We start from the raw sequence: 17,787 nt of genomic DNA on the forward strand, positions 1-17,787 counted from the left end.
ATGAAAATTTTATTTTGGCAAATAAAAATAATATCAATTCAATAGTGATTTGGTAAGTGATTTTACCAATAAGATAAAAGGAAGATATATAACAAATTCTTTTTCCTTATAGTGAAACTTAAAATTTTGGTTATTAATGTAAATGGCTCATTTTATTATTTCAGCTCAATTTATCTAAATTTTCTTATTTTATAATTGTCATAATGTTTTCAAATTCATTTTTTTCAATCATTTTCACTTATCACATATATTTTTATATTATTTCAGCTCAATTTATATAAATTTTCTTATTTTATAATTATCATAATATTTTCAAATTCATTTTTTTTCAATCATTTTCACTTATCACATATATTTTTGTAACTCTTAGTCGACATCTTTTCAATCCAATGTATCATTTGAGTTTGATATTTTGGCTCTAAAAGGCAATTAAATGAAAAATGAAAATTCAAGTCTCGCAATTACTATAATTTTTTTGATAGAAAAATCAAATTATTTAGTTTGAGTTTGATGGATAGAGTTATGATATAAAGGTGAACATGTTCACATCTGACTTAACTAAAATGACTATTATATCAGATAATAAATTTTGAGTACGATAGAAAAAGATTGATGCTTTGTTATGTAATTTCTTAACACATTTATTGATTTAAAGTTAATGTTTTTATCTAGTCTATTCCAAATAAATTAGTTGATCTGGAAAAAAAATTCCACTTTATATGTTAGTGATATATCTCATTTTTTATCAATCGAAATTGAGTATGCCTAGTTACTTGAAATATGTGCATGCAATTACAGAGGAACTTGAGAAATTGATGTTAGTTGCTCAGAGAATCGACTATATAATGTTTGATATTTAAAGTTGTTGATCGATATCAATTTTGTTAGAGTTGTTTGAATCAATATATAACGTTTTAATATCACATGGAAAAATAATAACAAATTATTATTAATATTTATATTTTAAATTTTTGATGTAATATTATATTTTATACAAATTTTGTACAAACATATTCAATTCAATTTATAATCAATGCTATATATTTAATTTAATAAGACGTGATCTCTAACCGTGTTAAACCATTTAGATAGTAACAATAATATTTTATGGATAATAAAGAAAAAATTCTTCGACTTTAAAACGTATCTACTTATAAGTATCAATTTTATTAAGAAAAAAAGTATAAATACATCTTCGAATTATCATAAATATTATAAGTAGATATCATCCATCATGCTTTTGAGATATTGATTTATCTGTCGTTAAAAAACTAAAGCATATAGTATAAATGATATATATATTTTTAGTTTATGTATAGTAGAGACATTAATATCCTAAAAGTATTACTGAACGTTTGATATATTATTTATGATAATTTAAAAATATATATTTTTTAGTTAATAAAAAAAGAGACGGAATAATATATAAGAATATTTGAATAAGCATTTGGTCATGTGATATAGGGATATGGAATCTAGACTTTTTATAGTTCCTTTTATTGATTGAAATACATTAATATTAATTCTATATTCCTGCTACCCCGAAGGCAATTCCAGTATTGAACTACCGCCGGCAGTTTTCCGATCGGATCCCGGAGCCGAGTATCAAATGGACAGTTGTGAGGCGACGAAAACGCGAATTCCTTTCAAGGAAAGGCCCGACTGGGCCGATGTGAAGCCCGTTCCGCAAGACGACGGGCCCTGCCCGGTGGTTCCCATAGCCTACACAGAAGACTTCTCTGAAACCATGGACTACTTCCGGGCAATTTACGTAGCCGATGAGCGATCTACACGCGCCCTCCAGCTTACTGCTGAAGCTATACAGCTAAACCCTGGAAATTACACTGTAAGTCTGTAACTGCAATTACCTCTTCCAGCTATATCATTTTGGTTGCCTTAATGCAGTATTGTGGGAAGTTTTGTGGGATTATATTGGTATATAATTGGAATTTTTGTGTGTAAAAATCTGTAGAGTTCTAATTCGAACTTAAAATGGAATTTCGTGAGGTAATTGGATTGGAATCTGTATACATCATTGAGGCTCGAGGAAGCTCTAGAACCATAACACTTCATATGGGTTTAAACCAGGATTTAGTTGTATATCCAAGTCTATCTATACCTTTTTATTTCACACACACGCACAAACTATACATGGACACACTTAGTGAGACACATGCATATAGGGTTCGAGCCTGGAGCTGTTGTTCTTTGGTTTCTCTATATTAGTTTATCACATACACATCTAAATACTCATATATATGGTGCACACTAGTGACATACATATAATGGTGCACACTAGGATGCTGTTTTGTAGACTATACTGTACTACAGAATTGTTAGCTAACTGTTAACTTTTCATGTTTAGGTATGGCAATTTAGGCGTGTTGTGCTGGAGGCATTGGGTGTTGATTTACATGAAGAATTGAAGTTTGTTGATCGCATTGCTGGGGAGAATACCAAAAATTATCAAATATGGTAAGTTGAAAATCAGGTCTCCGCTAAAGTAAAGGTGATGTAATGTAAATGCTTTGTTGACAAGTGACCGATATCGCCTATCCAAGGCTAATGGATATCACATGGAGGAACTGCATGATTGTAGACTCTGTCAGTGAACTGAAAATGTTGTACTGCACAAATTGTCTGCATGGAAGACCAAATTTTGTAGATGAAAATTGGAATTAGGAAAACTCATTGACAAGGGAAATCTTGGGTATTAAACTCACTTATCTTGCAGTGGGTCTCAGGTTCTTGAATGCCGTATATACCCTTGAGTCAGTACACTCCCTTGGCATCACTTGAAACATTATTGAAAGGTGATTATGAGTAAACGTATCGATTCTTTTTGTGAGTGTTAAATTTGACAGCTAGGCTTTGTTCGTTTGTTTGTAAAGGATTTTGTTTCGGAAATCTATTTCAAGAATTATAAAAAAAAATATTAGGGATAAAATTATAAAAACTTGGTAAATAAAAGTGCTTATAATCTGATAAGTCGCAAATTGGAGTTCAACTTATGATTTTTGGTCGATGTTGGTTTATACTACAGATAAGCCAAAAAGTGCTTATAAGCTGGATTAACCGCATTATAAGATTATGCAAACACACTCAATATCTATTAAAGATACGTAGAACGTGATCGTTTTCTCTTTTCTCTTGTTCCATTGTGCTTGGATGAAATAAGCATTCTTTGGCAACTTTGGATGTTAAGCTTGAACGGGGTCTAAGCTATCATGGTTGGTTTGACCTTAACTTACTACTCTAGCTCTTAATATGCTTTCACTTTGTCATCCAACCAAGGCTCATAATTGTTTTCCTTCTCAAAGCTAATCCTTGAGTTCAAATTTGATCTTTGTTTTTTAAAATATACTTTTTAAAGTTTATTTTTGGAAGTACCATCCTCCGTGTTAATTGTCTTTCTCAATTTTGAGTTGGCCCACATGCTTTTCACTTTTGTACAAATTCTTGCGACCCATGTACACTTGCATGTTGTCCGTGTCTCAAGATTTGCTAGGTGTTTTTTTTGCCTATGACTTTCTTTTACCCTTTTCAGTACCTATGTGTCTGCATATTATACTTGACTCTGTTATAGCCTTAACAGAAAAAGAAAGTTTTTCCTCCATAAGTTATTCTTTATCTGTTGAATTCTTTATTTGTATTTAGTTGTAAGTATGCACATGTTGGTCGAAATTCTTAATTATAGAAATTTACAGGCATCATAGACGGTGGCTTGCTGAGAAGCTGGGAGCTGATGCTGTGACAAATGAGCTTGAATTCACCAAGAAAATATTTTCTCAGGATGCAAAAAATTATCATGCTTGGTCCCATCGGCAGGTTGTCTTTGTATCCCTATTTTTTGTTTCGTAAAAGTAATGACATTGCCTGTTTGGAAAAGCTCTTTTGCATGAGTTGTGTTTCATGGTACCAAAATCATGTTTTAGATTATTCAAGTCCATGAATTGAGCCAGATCCTAGATAGAATTGACAAGATACTAGTTCAAAGCAGGGTGACTTAAGATCATATTAAATGTTAGGACCTCCCTCTTCCTATGAAAGTTCATTACATTTTATTTGGATTCTTGCTTCGATGTCACTTAATAAACATCTTTCATGTAATTAATCCCAACTATATTTTGCCCTGTAACAGTGTTTCAAAGGAGATATAACTTTGAAAAGGCCCAAACTCTCCTTGGACTTCACAAGTAGAGCGTAATAAAAACATGGGCTTTAATATAAAACAATTTCCAAATGATGAAAATATATTAATGCAAGAAAATTTACTACATACATGAACTTTCTAGCGTACAAACGGTTCCTTTCGATTGGAGGCTGTCGCTACCTGGATCAATCAGCCTATTCAAGTTCACTCACTTCTTAAAGAGAAGAGTGTATAAAATTCCAATTGAATAAAATATATGAGGTAAAAATTAAATCAATTTTAATATTCATTTAACTTTCTGTTTCAGATGCAACAGTTTTAAGTTTTTGATTTGGGAGTAGAACTAGTTTTCTTGTGTTAAGTTCCTTATTTTGTTTACCCAAGGGTGTGGCCTAAACCTTGGTGATACAGTTCTCAGGTATCAACACCTTTGTTGGTGGGAGGTAGCAGGTCCCAATGGAATTGTTAAGCTGCGTGCAAGCTGCCCAAACACCATTGTTATCAAAAAAAAAAAAAATTCTTATTTCCTTTTCTGAGTTACTTACCAAATCGCTATCGTTGCTTTGACAATTAGCATATCAGCTTGCCAGCTATATATATATATATATAGCCACATCTGGCTGTTGAAGATAGTGACACTGCTCAATATATGCATATATATATATATATATATATATATATATATATATATGTATGTATATGTATATATTGAGCAGTGTCTATATCTTCAACAGCCAGATGTGGCTGCCTAGGTGCTTCTATTATAGTGTGGCTTAAAAAGAGACGAAGCAGTTAGGCCTGCGCTGTACATCACTCATTGTTTAAGCACTTTACATGAGCCCCTAACAACACCACCTATAAAGCATAAACAACAGGAATGTAGCCATCAAAATTGTATTTAATCTCCACTTGCAGGCTTGCTTCTTCAGTGACTAAACAATTTCAAATATACCTCAAAGTCCATTTCCAGTTAGACACCGAAAGTAATTATTTTTTATTTATTCCTCAGTGATCTAATCTGGTACTTGCAAGAGATGATCCTGGATCAATCCTTTTATAACATTGGACTAGTTTTTGCTTCTTTGTTTCATTAGCAAACCAGAATACTGATCTTTTTCCTACTTAAGCAGTGGGTCCTTCAAGCACTTGGAGGATGGGAAGATGAGCTTGCTTATTGTCAACAACTCCTTGAAGATGATATTTACAACAATTCTGCTTGGAATCAGGTAATGATTGAATTTTTTTGATAGTAAATGAGGTTACAGAGTGCGACAAGATGACTTCATCTGACAAAAATCAAAGGTATAAACGAAGAGATCTTCAAACAAGAAGCATCTGCCAATCCCTTTGGAGGCTTGTTGAAACTATGCTGGAAAACTATTAAGATGCCTAGAAATCTAGATGCCGAGTTCCATTTTGGAATACTTGTGATAACACAAGTCAAATAGAGCACAGAATTGGATGCATAATATTTTTCCATTAAACTTTAACTTCTTCAATTGCTCCAAACCCCTGAAATTGTAATGAGAAAGGACTTATGGGGTAGACACATAAGTCTCCATATTTGCAAATAACCTTCTTCAAGTTAATTTGCTAATGGACAATGCATAAACAAGTATGCGTGAGACTGACTCATTACGATGTTTGCTTGTCATACAATAGCTAGGAAACATACACAACAAGCTCAATATATCTAATTGTAATGGAAGTAGTGAAGTTTCTGTTTGACTGTTCACTCTCATTTTACTCTTGAGAGACCAATTACCTGCAAAAGTTTCATTCTTTTTTCTTTTAATTATAATTATAATTATTTTAAATCTACTGAATAATATTAGCATTATCTGAGATTCTCAAGGAGCGTACTTCTTACAATGTTTAATGCTTGTTTTAAAAATTTTTTTATGCTTAATGCTTTAAATTATTAAAAGGGTAAAAATCCTTTGTGAAGGAAGTGTCGCTCTTAACTTTACTTTGTTTCTTGTAGAGATACTTTGTCGTAACACGATCACCTCTACTAGGGGGCCTAGTGGCAATGAGGGAATTGGAAGTGAATTACACAGTTCAAGCCATAAGAGCTAGTCCAGAGAATGAAAGTCCTTGGAGGTATCTTCGTGGTCTTTATAAGAATGACACACAATCTCTAGTTCAGGATTCTCAAGTAGCATCAGTACTTTTGGACGTCTTAACCTCCCAAAATAGTCATGTGCATGCTCTGAGGTTCTTGTTGGATCTTCTTTGTCATGATTTTGAACCGAGCCAAGAATTGAAAAGTGCTGTAGATGTTCTTACTCCCCAGTCATGCTCACCAGATTTAGCACTGACAAAGAAAATTTGTTCCATCTTGGAACATGCTGATCCAATGAGAGTAAAATATTGGAATTGGCGCAAAAGCATGGTTCGGGTTCAATTACTTCAGAGTCAGAATGCAGATAGGTTGGCTAATTTGAGTGTTCAAGAATGACTTGTGAGAATATTGTACTGTGTTTTACGAAATACATACTTGCATCTAAGGTGATCCTTCGGGCACATGTGCTGGGAAGTGACTGAATATCACGAAGAACTAAAAAAACTGTGATTGGCAACATTGTACTCAAAATAGGTCACTTTCGATGACTTTTTGTACTGCCTTGAGTTTTGGCTCTGCTATGTTTTGTAAGTTTTGGATATGGATGCATAGCTTATTGATACTTTTGGTGACTTAAAATACTCTGGAAAGCTGGTAGCATGTGTAAAATGCACTGTTACTTCCCATGTCGAGTTAGATCTTGAAAATTTTAGTAGGTGTTCTTTTATGAAGCACGCATTAATGTGAAGTAAGAGTAGTATTCTCCATCTTTATCAAAGTAAATAAAAAAAATGATAATGTGAAGAATGTAGCAAATAGTATCAATACAAAATATTGATAGCTTGGAAAAACTTTCCCTTGATATCAAACCAAAACATGATCTTACTCCCTCCATGCATTGCAGGATAGTGAACTGTACAAAATGGAACTAATTTTACAGTATGTACTTTGCCAGTTTTCAACTTATCCACATCCTCCCACCAAACAAAACCAGGCGTTTTCTTTCCAGCCCATCAGAAAAAGAACGAAAAACACGGACAAAATATGAGCTAAGAGCACAAAATTTGTCTATTGGTCAAGTAAAAAATGGTATTGTTATGGGAGAAAACTGTGCCCTCACTGCAAAACATGATGAAATTCCATCAGATGTCACTTCTTGGGTGTGGACGATGGGCTTGCTGCCTCTTTGAATGCTGATGGGCAGAGATCACTTACTGTACAGATTGCACAACGTGGTCTCAAAGGTATACAAATGGTCTGACCAAACCCAACCTGTTTTAAAGATTAGTGAAACTTAAAAGTAAACTAAGCAATAAAACAAAAAGTGATTCACAAGGTACATAAAAACAGAAACGATCTAATATGTGGAAAGCTAATTGTGTACTCTAGCGCAACCATCTAAATATTCTTCTTGATTCAGATGGTGAAAAGTTTCAAGAAAGAAGAGATTCTTGAGATGGTGGTCAGTTTCTCAACATTGCACCAGTGTGGAATCAATTCAAGTAAATATGTTCAGCCTTTTGAGCTTTTAAGATAAGTTCCCTTGTCAGATACGTCGTTCAATGGCTTATGAGCAGCACCCTTGTTTTTTTCCCACCAAAGAATTTATAATGTGCATCCACGTTGATGGATTCTTTAACTATATATGATGATCAGACACCGCAGAATTCATGCATAATGCTTTTTGCAGATTATGGATGGCTCTCGCTAAGATAAGATGAAAAGAACCATTCTAGAATCTCCTACCAGTTTTGAATACAAGTAGCTATAAATTACGCATGCAGAAAAAATAGATGAGAGACATACCAAGAGAGGATTGATTGGTACCCATTCTTCCTTTGGAAGCCAAAGTTGCAAGGACTCCCTAGTCTCCTCAGGGGTTCTCGTTTTCTAACAAGAACAAAGTAAGAAATTAAACAACATAGTGCATTATGATAATTAGAGAATTTATAGATCCTTAGATACTGCAACTGTTTCTCAAATATATTTAGTTCTACACTAGGCCTAAATTACGCAAAATGGTTAGTGGAGTGCTCAAACAAAACAACAACATACCCAGTGTAATCCAACAAGTGGGGGTCTGGGAGGGTAGGATTTACTAAGACCTTACCCCTACCTTTGTCAAATAGAGAGGTTGTTTTCCATAGACCCTCGGCTCAAACTCCACACCATAAATTTGCTATTATGAAGGTAACCCATAATTATTTGAAAGAAAGCAAGGCAGGAGGAGTTAAGAGTTGCTTCTTTTTTCTTTTTCTTTTTACCAAGGACTTCCACATATTTTTGCTTTTGTCAACAAATGTGAATTTTAGTTTAAAATTGGAAAACAATAGCATTGATATGATAATCACACACTCCTGACACCACGTTAGATGTAGTCTCATTGTCAGATGGGAATCAAGATATACCTGCTTAGTTCCAGGACGTGATACCCATCCAAGCCGATTAGAAATACGATGCACATGAGTATCTACACATATCCCTTGGACGTTTTCCCATGCAACATTCATAACCTAAAGGAATATACATCGAACTAGTTTACAAGTGAAAATGAGGAAATAGAGAAAAAACACAGCTTCCTTACTAGGTGAGCCATCTTGGGACCAATTCCTGGGAGCAGAAGCAATTCTTCCAATGAACTAGGGATGTCCCCATTGTATTTTGATAGACAAATTTTTGCAACTTTTTTCAGGTTGCTAGCTTTTCGTGTGTAAAACCCCACCTGAAAGGGAAACGTGTGCATACATCAACAATCAATGTTCAGAAAACTCTCAAACATGTTGATCAAAGGACAGTGCTTAATGTTCTTAATTGTTTTTTGCATTTCAGCTGATCTAGGTCTAACAAAAACATTATAGTATACAAGTAATTGGCATAAAAGAAGGCATACTGGATATATCAAACTCTTGATTGTTTCTTCATTGGCTGAGTCAATGGCATCTGCAGCAAGCAAGCCATTTTGAAGGAGACGCTGGACAGCTCCTGTTGATAATAAGTCCTAAATGAATACAAGTAAAATAACAGCATTCCATGCATGGATGTATTCCAGATTATTGGAACCGGGGCCTTAGTTCTACCAAAACATGATGTGGTAATGCGAACACACGACAATTTAGCACTTTCAACTCAAAAATCATGTATTTCATTTTTGGACATGAGTTTTGAGAGTTCTCAAGTTACAAAGGAGCATTTGATACAAAAATTTACCATACAAGGTCACGGGGATATCAGCAAAGCTTTTATGCTATAACCAAGGCATAAAATGAGGCTCTTCAAATAAAAATGCAAAAAGGAAAGGCAGGAATGTTTAAAAATTTTAGGACAATGACAACGACCAAATTTTGCATTTAAGATATATAGTAATCAGTAGAAAACGAAGTATCTTAGACAGAATCAAGTTGAAATGTTAGGCACAATATAACTAGGATTAGCAACCTCGAGTAGAAAAGCAAAGCAAATTAAACAAAAAGGTTGAGAACAGATCAGTAAGAGATATTTCAAATAAGAAGATTAGCAACTTCAGAACTTGCCATGATTAACTTGATCTTTGGTCTGGCTTGACAAGAGTGATGATACAAGGACTGCAAATCTTCTTTCCTGATAAAAACATGAAGTGTCAAAATAAGCAACAAAGTCAAGATGGAGCATCCAGAAGTCATCAACAATTCAAGAGTTCTCCACCAAAGGGCCAGCAAGGAATACAATCTATAAAACTTGAATGGATGAAATACCCATTCACGATCAACAACTAGAAAAATTATTGTCAAAAACACGTAAGCATCTTCAACTGAAAAATAGTCTGATTATAATAACTTCCTAAACTAGGCAACACTGAATTAGTAGGATATTAGTTGAATCCCTAACCTTAATGACAGGATAAAAAAAATTAACATCCATCAAGTCTATATTTGCTGAGCTTCTTTCACCACAAATGTTCTTGCCTGTCCTTTTCCAGAGTTAAATAGTTCCTTTTATGGGGTAAAAACATGGATAATCCTCTAGATTGCTGAAATTAAGCACCTCCCTGCTTAGGGAGATACACTACTGACTACACTCCTTGAATTTAGTTCCATGGTATATGTGACCCATGAAGTTCTACTTAGACCAGAGGTTGCTAATGTCACACGAAAGAAAGGCTCAAGTCTATCCTTTCTGATGTAACTTCATTTTACTCTTTTCCATGTCCTTTTCACATGAAAGAAAGGCTCAATAAATATGCTCGTGTTCAATTAGTGCAAAAAGATTATCACCTTGGCAGGAAGTGAACTCCCAGCTTTCTCACAACCCATGGAGTCTACAGGTGCATCTTCTGCAGATCTCATCTTGCGGATCCCTTCAAGGACTTTTTCCCAGTTCGACGGTGGTTGTAGTGGATCAGATAGACTGAAGCCTCTAATTTCTGTCCTTGAACAGACCTTAGCTTAGTGATATGTTTAACCAAGACAAAGTGCCCATTGGCTCAACATAACACAGAATTGCACACAAAGGTGCTTCAAGAATTATTTATTTCAAACTAACAATGGTAAGATATAAACCAAAAAGAAACCACGGTATAGCAAACCACACAAAAATACAGAACTCTTTTGCTGACAAAGAGTGGTGGAAGATATTTCCCGCTTTCATATGGTAGACGATTTGGAAAAAGAAGAATGCAAGATGTTTTGAAGGCAAGAGCAGTTCAATCAAGAAGATCAAGAATTCTTGCATTTCTCCTTTTTATTTTTGGAGTAACGCTTAATAGATGATGCAGAGTCATTACTAGATTTCTTGGCCTCTTGTAAGTTTTTTTTCATGGGCTGTATTTGTAGATATGATGTACCAGCCCTTTTTTGGGGTGCTGATAAATATAACATGTTAACAATTTTTAAAAACATAGATGGAATTCTATTAAAGCATCAAACAGAATCACTTTAATTCAAGACTAAGGCTAATTCCTTGTCACCTAAGAGTGTCTAGAAAGATAAACTGAAGCAAAGAACTCTTTCCTTTTTCTTCTTCATTCACTTTGGTAGTATAAAACTACAATCATACATTATCAAAGAAAAAATTACATTCATGCTACATTTTTCTATTCAATGTGTCACTTGATGACTTCTATATATATTGTTTATCCCATGAATTGGACTCTTCCACTGAAAGTTATAGCCATTGACCAGCAGATTTGTCAAGCTAGTTGGCAGAGAAATAGTTTCACGGTTTTAACTATCCAGACTTAAGCTTTTGATCTACCAGACCAGACAGTCATTTGGAGAATCTATATACATGTCTAGTTGGGTTTTCTTTGTGAGTTTTCTTTCAAGAAAAATCAATTATTTCAGGATTATAGTTTGTACATGTGATATTAGTTAGAGATAAGATCTGTTTAAAAAAATTTATCCTAGAGATGGAGGTTTATTATATCCGGAAAAAACACTCTGCAGTGACATGAAGGAAAGAAGATTTGAGGAGGTTCTCCTTTTCAGATTTGAAATAGACTAGTACGAGCTTTTGAACCTTTAATTAAGTAGAAAAAAGACATCTCACAGGTTTAATACTTATCCCTTAGGTGACAAGTTTTTTCCTTTTCTTTAAGTGCATGTTCACATTACCACCCTAAATCTCATTTGCACAATTCTTGGTAGTTAAATCAACATGTATTTCCCATGTTATCCAAAGCTACATATTTTTCAACTTCAGAACCAATAATGGAACCTCCAGATTACCTCATTTACCTGTTTGCATCAACTGGGGTAGAGTTTTTTCTCCTGTCAAACGCACAGTTTTGGAAGGTGCTGCACAAAATAAAGAATGATTGGCACAAAGATGAAAAAAAGGAAATTAGGAAAGTCCAAATGCTGATGGACAGGAACGTAAAAATAGCAGAGCTGCAGAGGTGACTGAAAGCTTGTACTTGTGAGTTGTGACAGAGTTCTATACCACTCAAGCATCATTAAAAACATGCAAGAGAAATGGCAATAACATAGAAAATTCTACCTTCTTTCTTTCCCTATCATACAAAAAGAAGGCTTTTTTTGCTTGCTGACAAAACAAGTGCTTATACTTCCGTCACTTATTTTTCTTTTTCTAAGTAGGCCTGCACATATTTTATATCTTAGAAATTCGTTAGTCAACAAATTATCAGCACCTTTAATGCTGTCATGACATTATATGTGTCATTGATAAGCCACCGATATAGATCTTCAAATACTATATGCCTTTAGATAAAACGATTAGCAAATAATGGGTCGCGTACTTCCTCTCTCTACACAACATAGTTTTTACATGCCTTACTCATACACTTTTCCCTTCCTTTCATATCACCTTGGTTGAAACACAGGGAAGTCAAAATGCTTGGTCAGGTTTTTCATGACTACTGCTTCTATCTAAAAATAAAGATATCTGACGGGTTATAAGGACTCCATCGCATAAACTTACTTCAATTAGTCATCTTCGATCACTTTTGCTGTATTGATATCTTTTTTCTTACTTATCCTTGTTTAACTTCCAAGAGTTAGTTCAAGTTAAATCATGCAATTTTTTGGGTTTCATCAACTCAATCTTGATCTCTTTGAGTCAATAAACAACTACGCACACTAACATTTTTTTAGCACTAGATAACTACAGGACTTGGATATTCTATATTTTTCCATTTTTTGGACAATCACTTCATCTAATAAAAGTTCTAGGTAAAGTTGTATGTTTTTAGTGTCTTGAGCTTGGATAAAAACTTGTACAAAATCATGTTCAAGACTTCATCTAATCATGCAAAATTTTTGATCCAATCGCGTTCATTCATTTCATAAAAAACTAAAGCACTGATTGTCAAATTTATTGTACCAGTACCCCATAGAATGGGGTAGGCAAGAATATGAAGTTCAACAATAATCAAGCTTAACAAGGTAAAAGGTGTTACTTTCCAGGCACAAGGATACAAGCAGCAAGTTAAAATAACTAGGTTTGTGCGGACATTGCCCTTGTCTGCTTGGCAAATAATGTTGTTCTTTTGATTAGGGACATCTAGGCAAATAATTGTCAATGCATTGATGGTGATAAGAATACTTATGGAGTCAAAATAAAGACTAGCGACTTACTTGACTGGGGGTGTGTAATGTCCTTCGAATAGGAAAAATCCTCTATATCAGGCAGTCTAACAAGCTGCAAAAGCCAAAAAAAGATCAGAGAGTTCTCTTTCCTTTTGTGTCACTGAAAAGCCAAATGATCAAATTACCTTAAACAACTCAAACGATCAAAGCAAAAAGTATCTCGAGATGGTTAAAATTTTAATCAGTTAGATGCACTACCAGACTCTGAATTTGGATGCTAAAAGTCCTGTAAGTCTATTCCCTCTGTAAATACACTTACATACAAAGTATCTTCACAGAAATAGCCGCGCATTTCATTTTTTCTAGACGGTATACATATCTTACAGACTTATACACAACTATACACATATTATGCATGGATTATGGACGTTTATTTAGGTTAATTCTTTTAAATACAAGTTACAACCATTTCAATCCAAAAGTAATGAAGATGTAGGAGTACCATACTTTTTTGCCAGAAGATTCTTCCTTGACCTCTTTGGCTATGACTTCCACAGTCTTTTTAACTCTCTTTCTTCGGATGAAAACACGAAGTTCAGGAACGGAGCTTCCACCTGTGCCATCACAACCTGAACACAGAAAAACTTCAATATTACAGAAATTTTTCCAACAATAGCTGAAATCTCACCCCACCCCCTCAAAAAAGTTGCCTCCTTTAAACTCAAAAATGGATTCTTTATTGTTTGGCTGACCTGGGTTTTTCTGAGAAGGGGTTTCTTGGTTGAGGGAGCTACGTGTTCTTCGCATTTTGGCGGAGAAAGTGGTTTGAATTCCAAGTGAGATTGAGGGAAGAAACGCAGTGTTTCTCAGAAGAGAGACAGACATTTTTGGTTAAAACAAAACCATAGTTTCGTTTCTTGATTCTCGGAGCCAGCATCAAAAATTAAAAAGAAGAAATTGAGGGATAGGTGACAAAAATAACTTAATTATTGATAAATTTAGTTTATTTTAATAAATATATTCAAAAATAAATTTTTTTTGAATATTATAATAAAATAACCTTTGTAATATGTTGAAATTAAATTGTCAAAAATTTTTGAAATACACATTCTCTTTAGCAATATAAAAAATAAAGAAGAATAAATTAAAATAAAATAAATACATTTGACATTTAAGTTGTTATTAGAATCTTTTATATATATATAGGAAATAAAATCGAATAATAACAATGTGATATGATATTTGATCTTTCAAAAGCTAGGAGTTAAATTTAAATAGTTAAAGAATGAATATGACTATCTTAAAATGATGAATAACAAATATAACCATAAGATATGATTGTATGAGTATATTTGTTGAAAAAATAAATCACAACAAACAAATACAACTTCTTTTTTATAATAAAAGGAAAATATAATCTTTTTCACAATAGATAATAAAAAGATAAAATCGTTTATATTATAATAGATTAAATTATAATATTTAGATATATAAATTTATTGTAAAATCAAAATGATTTTGATATATCAAAAGCTATCTTATTTTGATACTTGATAGTCCTTAATGTATATAAAAAGGGAATCATTTCGAAGTGAAAATGACTTCTAAATATTTTTAAGTTATTAAAAAAATCAAATCTAACTTTAAATTGAATTCTTAAATTTTAAGAGTTAGAACTCAAAATGAAAAATCATAGTATCAATTTTTTATAGGCACTTTTAAGGACTATATGTATCAATTAGAGATATCAACAAGGACCAAAATAATGCAAATCCAATACATGAGGGACCATTTTGATAATATTCTTTAGGAATTAGTAACATTCTTTCTTTTAGAAATTTTGAAACATTGATCCCCCAAAGTAGTTTTCTTCTTGTTGATTTGCAGGTAAGGAAGCAGCTAAAGCCATGACAGTTGCAGCAGGAATTGGATACGCTTTGTTAGCTCTTGGCCCTTCTCTCTCACTCTTCATCGCTCTTATCTCAAAGAAACCCTTCTTGATTCTCACACTTCTTTCAAGGTAAACTTCCAATTCAGGGTTTAGTTTTTTTTTTTTTTTGAAAATTTCTTCAAATTCTCGAAAAGTACAGTTATTGACAAATTGGGTGCTTTTATAGTGAGGCAAGCTTGGTGGGGTTTTTTCCTTTCATGGGTGTGACTTGGTCATTGTAAATGGGGACATATTGTTGTCATTTATTACTTAAAGATTGAATTTTTTTTGGTTACTGGGTGTGGTTGGTTTTTTTAATCTGAGTTGAGGGTCCATCCGAAACAATCTTTATACTTTCAAAAGGTAGGGGCAAGGCTGTGCACACACTACACTCTACAGACCCTACATGTGGGATTGCACGGGGTATGTTGTTGTTGTTGTTGGATGTGATTGGTTTGTGGTAAATGCTGACATATAGTTGTCATTCTTTGTTCATTTGATTATAATAGGAAATCCCTTTGTTGCTCTATTACTTTACTAAAGGTGACTATATGAACTACTACTGTTGTTAGTTGTTACATTTTCATCATATATGATGTTTTCTTCTGCCATAACCGGTTTGGTGTTTTTCAATCGTGGTGTGGTTTGTGTTGTGGGTTAGCAGATTTCCATATGTATTAGTATTGTCAACTTATGATTGTTTCTTTCTACTTTGGTAGTACATTGGTATGGCTTATGAGTCTGATAGTAATGTCAGCGCTTTGGAGGGCATTCCTTCCACTAAAAACAACAGCATGGTGGCCGTATGCTATCCTCATACTCACTTCTGTTGGTTTTCAAGAAGGACTTCGTATTCTCTTCTGGAAAGTTTACAAGTAAGTCAGCCTACAACTAATGTCTTGTGTACACTCTTCTGTCTGCATTGGTTGACCAAGTTGTAACTGAGTGAAATCCATAGGCGATATAGATCTCACTATAACCAATTAGTAGTTTATTTGCAGAAAAATTGTGTGAAGAGTAGAAATGCTAAATAGAAGATAGATAAGTTGACATTATGCCATTTGAATTACTTGTAGATTTCCCAAAAACTTTTGGAGTTTCATACTCATGATATTTTTTTCTCGAAGTATACACATGATTGATGTGCTATGATAATGTAAAGGATTTACATATGTATTGAACTCTTACAATTTCCAGTGGAATAGATCATCAAAGTGGTGCACTCCAAGTTACAATCATGTAGTAGCAAAATACAAGGTCTGTTGGGGATAAATAATGCCTCTAATTTGGAGAGCCATGTTTATGACATTTTGCACTGGAAATTATATGAGTTTAACACGTATGCAAGTCGGCTCTTCACATTTTCATAGTATAATCTAGAGAGCGCCACTTTGAAGACCTCTTGCACTGGAAATTATATAAGTTCAATACCTCTGTGAGTGACCACACAGAAATCCAAGATGAGATATATCATTACTTTGATAATCATCTGAAGTAGCCTTTGACATATAGAGCCAATCCTTGTATTTCAACTAATATAGTTTCACATGGAACTAACTGCTTGAGTAAAGAATATGTTGAAGCCAAATGAAGTAAATTACATGCAGAAATGAATAAACATAGCTTTATTAAGATGTAAACATCCTTTTCATCAGTAGTAGATAGTCCATGTTTCCTTGCTATACTATGCTGACTTGGTGTATGGCCACTTATTGATCCCTGCCGGCTCTTTTGTCTAGGATTTATGGCCGTGCTTTCCATGTTGGAAATGATGCGTGGTTACGAAAACTAGTAAATGAGGAATTCAAATTTATTTATCAGATATATTATGAAACTTATTTTTCTAATTAAAAGTTGGTAGAATATCCCATCTGCTTATATTTACGAGGACTAGACCTCAACAAGAAATCTATCCTTCTGCTCATTCCCTCTTTTCGTTTGCCTTTTTCATATTCAGCAGATTTCCTCTATCTGTTGCATCATTGCTTGACATGGTTTATATTTCTCATTTGGAAATTTGTTGCTGATTTTGCTTGGTCACAACTGTCACCTCAAAAGATTGGTTCTAATTTGTCGGGAAGAACTTTTATCCTACTCTATTTGTAGAATTTACCCTTAACTTTGTATTCCATGTTTGTGTTATTTCAGGAAGCTGGAGGATTTATTGGATGCGTTTGCTGACAGAGTCTCTAAACCTCGCCTCTTTATGACAGACAAGATGCAAATTGCTCTTGGTAGAATACTGAACATTTTCGCTACATGTCTTGTAAATTCTAGTATTTAGATTTGATACTTTTTCTATCTTCCCTAGAATTTTTTTTGTTATAATTTTCTTTTTTCACTAAGGTACCTAAATGGGGAGGCTAGGGAAAATGAGTGTGGAAAGACTTGTCACAATGATCTGAAAACCCCTAGGGCCTAACCTTAACCCAACCCAATAAGCGGGAAAATAAAAAGGTGGAAGCAGCTCGCCTACCCATTGAGGGTGTACCTTTTTGTTGCAAAACATGTTACATTTTAGTTTCACAGCATGCAACAGCGCAGCAAGCTCGTACTATCTATCTATCTATCTATCTATCTATCTATCTATCTATCTATCTATCTATCTATCTATCTA

General features: G+C 33.8%; 3 protein-coding genes across 3 annotated transcripts in view; 2 read left to right on the plus strand and 1 right to left on the minus strand.

Annotated features, from left to right (window-relative positions):
• Positions 1 to 1,449: 1,449 nt before the first annotated feature.
• On the plus strand, positions 1,450 to 6,964 carry LOC107021133 (protein farnesyltransferase/geranylgeranyltransferase type-1 subunit alpha). The gene is made up of 5 exons (XM_015221734.2): positions 1,450 to 1,846; positions 2,366 to 2,475; positions 3,708 to 3,828; positions 5,284 to 5,379; positions 6,138 to 6,964. The coding sequence occupies exons 1-5, from the start codon at positions 1,610 to 1,612 to the stop codon at positions 6,612 to 6,614; spliced, it is 1,041 nt and encodes a 346-aa protein (XP_015077220.1). The 5' UTR covers positions 1,450 to 1,609; the 3' UTR covers positions 6,615 to 6,964.
• A 92-nt stretch (positions 6,965 to 7,056) lies between these two features.
• LOC107021495 (endonuclease III homolog 1, chloroplastic-like) lies at positions 7,057 to 14,192 on the minus strand. Its single transcript, XM_015222171.2, has 11 exons — positions 13,993 to 14,192; positions 13,748 to 13,869; positions 13,289 to 13,352; positions 11,930 to 11,989; positions 10,469 to 10,617; positions 9,749 to 9,815; positions 9,109 to 9,200; positions 8,803 to 8,940; positions 8,627 to 8,731; positions 8,025 to 8,108; positions 7,057 to 7,490 (listed from the first exon to the last, which is right to left on the minus strand). The coding sequence occupies exons 1-11, from the start codon at positions 14,123 to 14,125 to the stop codon at positions 7,368 to 7,370; spliced, it is 1,137 nt and encodes a 378-aa protein (XP_015077657.1). The 5' UTR covers positions 14,126 to 14,192; the 3' UTR covers positions 7,057 to 7,367.
• Positions 14,193 to 15,018: 826 nt separating this feature from the next.
• LOC107021362 (gamma-secretase subunit APH1-like) overlaps positions 15,019 to 17,787 on the plus strand; it is a 6,624-nt gene continuing 3,855 nt past the window's right edge. The window contains exons 1-3 of the mRNA XM_015222008.2: positions 15,019 to 15,260; positions 15,890 to 16,045; positions 17,319 to 17,404. Coding sequence (XP_015077494.1) covers positions 15,148 to 15,260; positions 15,890 to 16,045; positions 17,319 to 17,404 — 355 coding nt within the window. The 5' untranslated portion in view covers positions 15,019 to 15,147. The remainder of the gene's footprint in view (positions 15,261 to 15,889; positions 16,046 to 17,318; positions 17,405 to 17,787) is intronic.

Source organism: Solanum pennellii, chromosome 6, assembly GCF_001406875.1.
Source record: "Solanum pennellii chromosome 6, SPENNV200".
NCBI classification, from domain to species: domain Eukaryota; kingdom Viridiplantae; phylum Streptophyta; class Magnoliopsida; order Solanales; family Solanaceae; genus Solanum; species Solanum pennellii.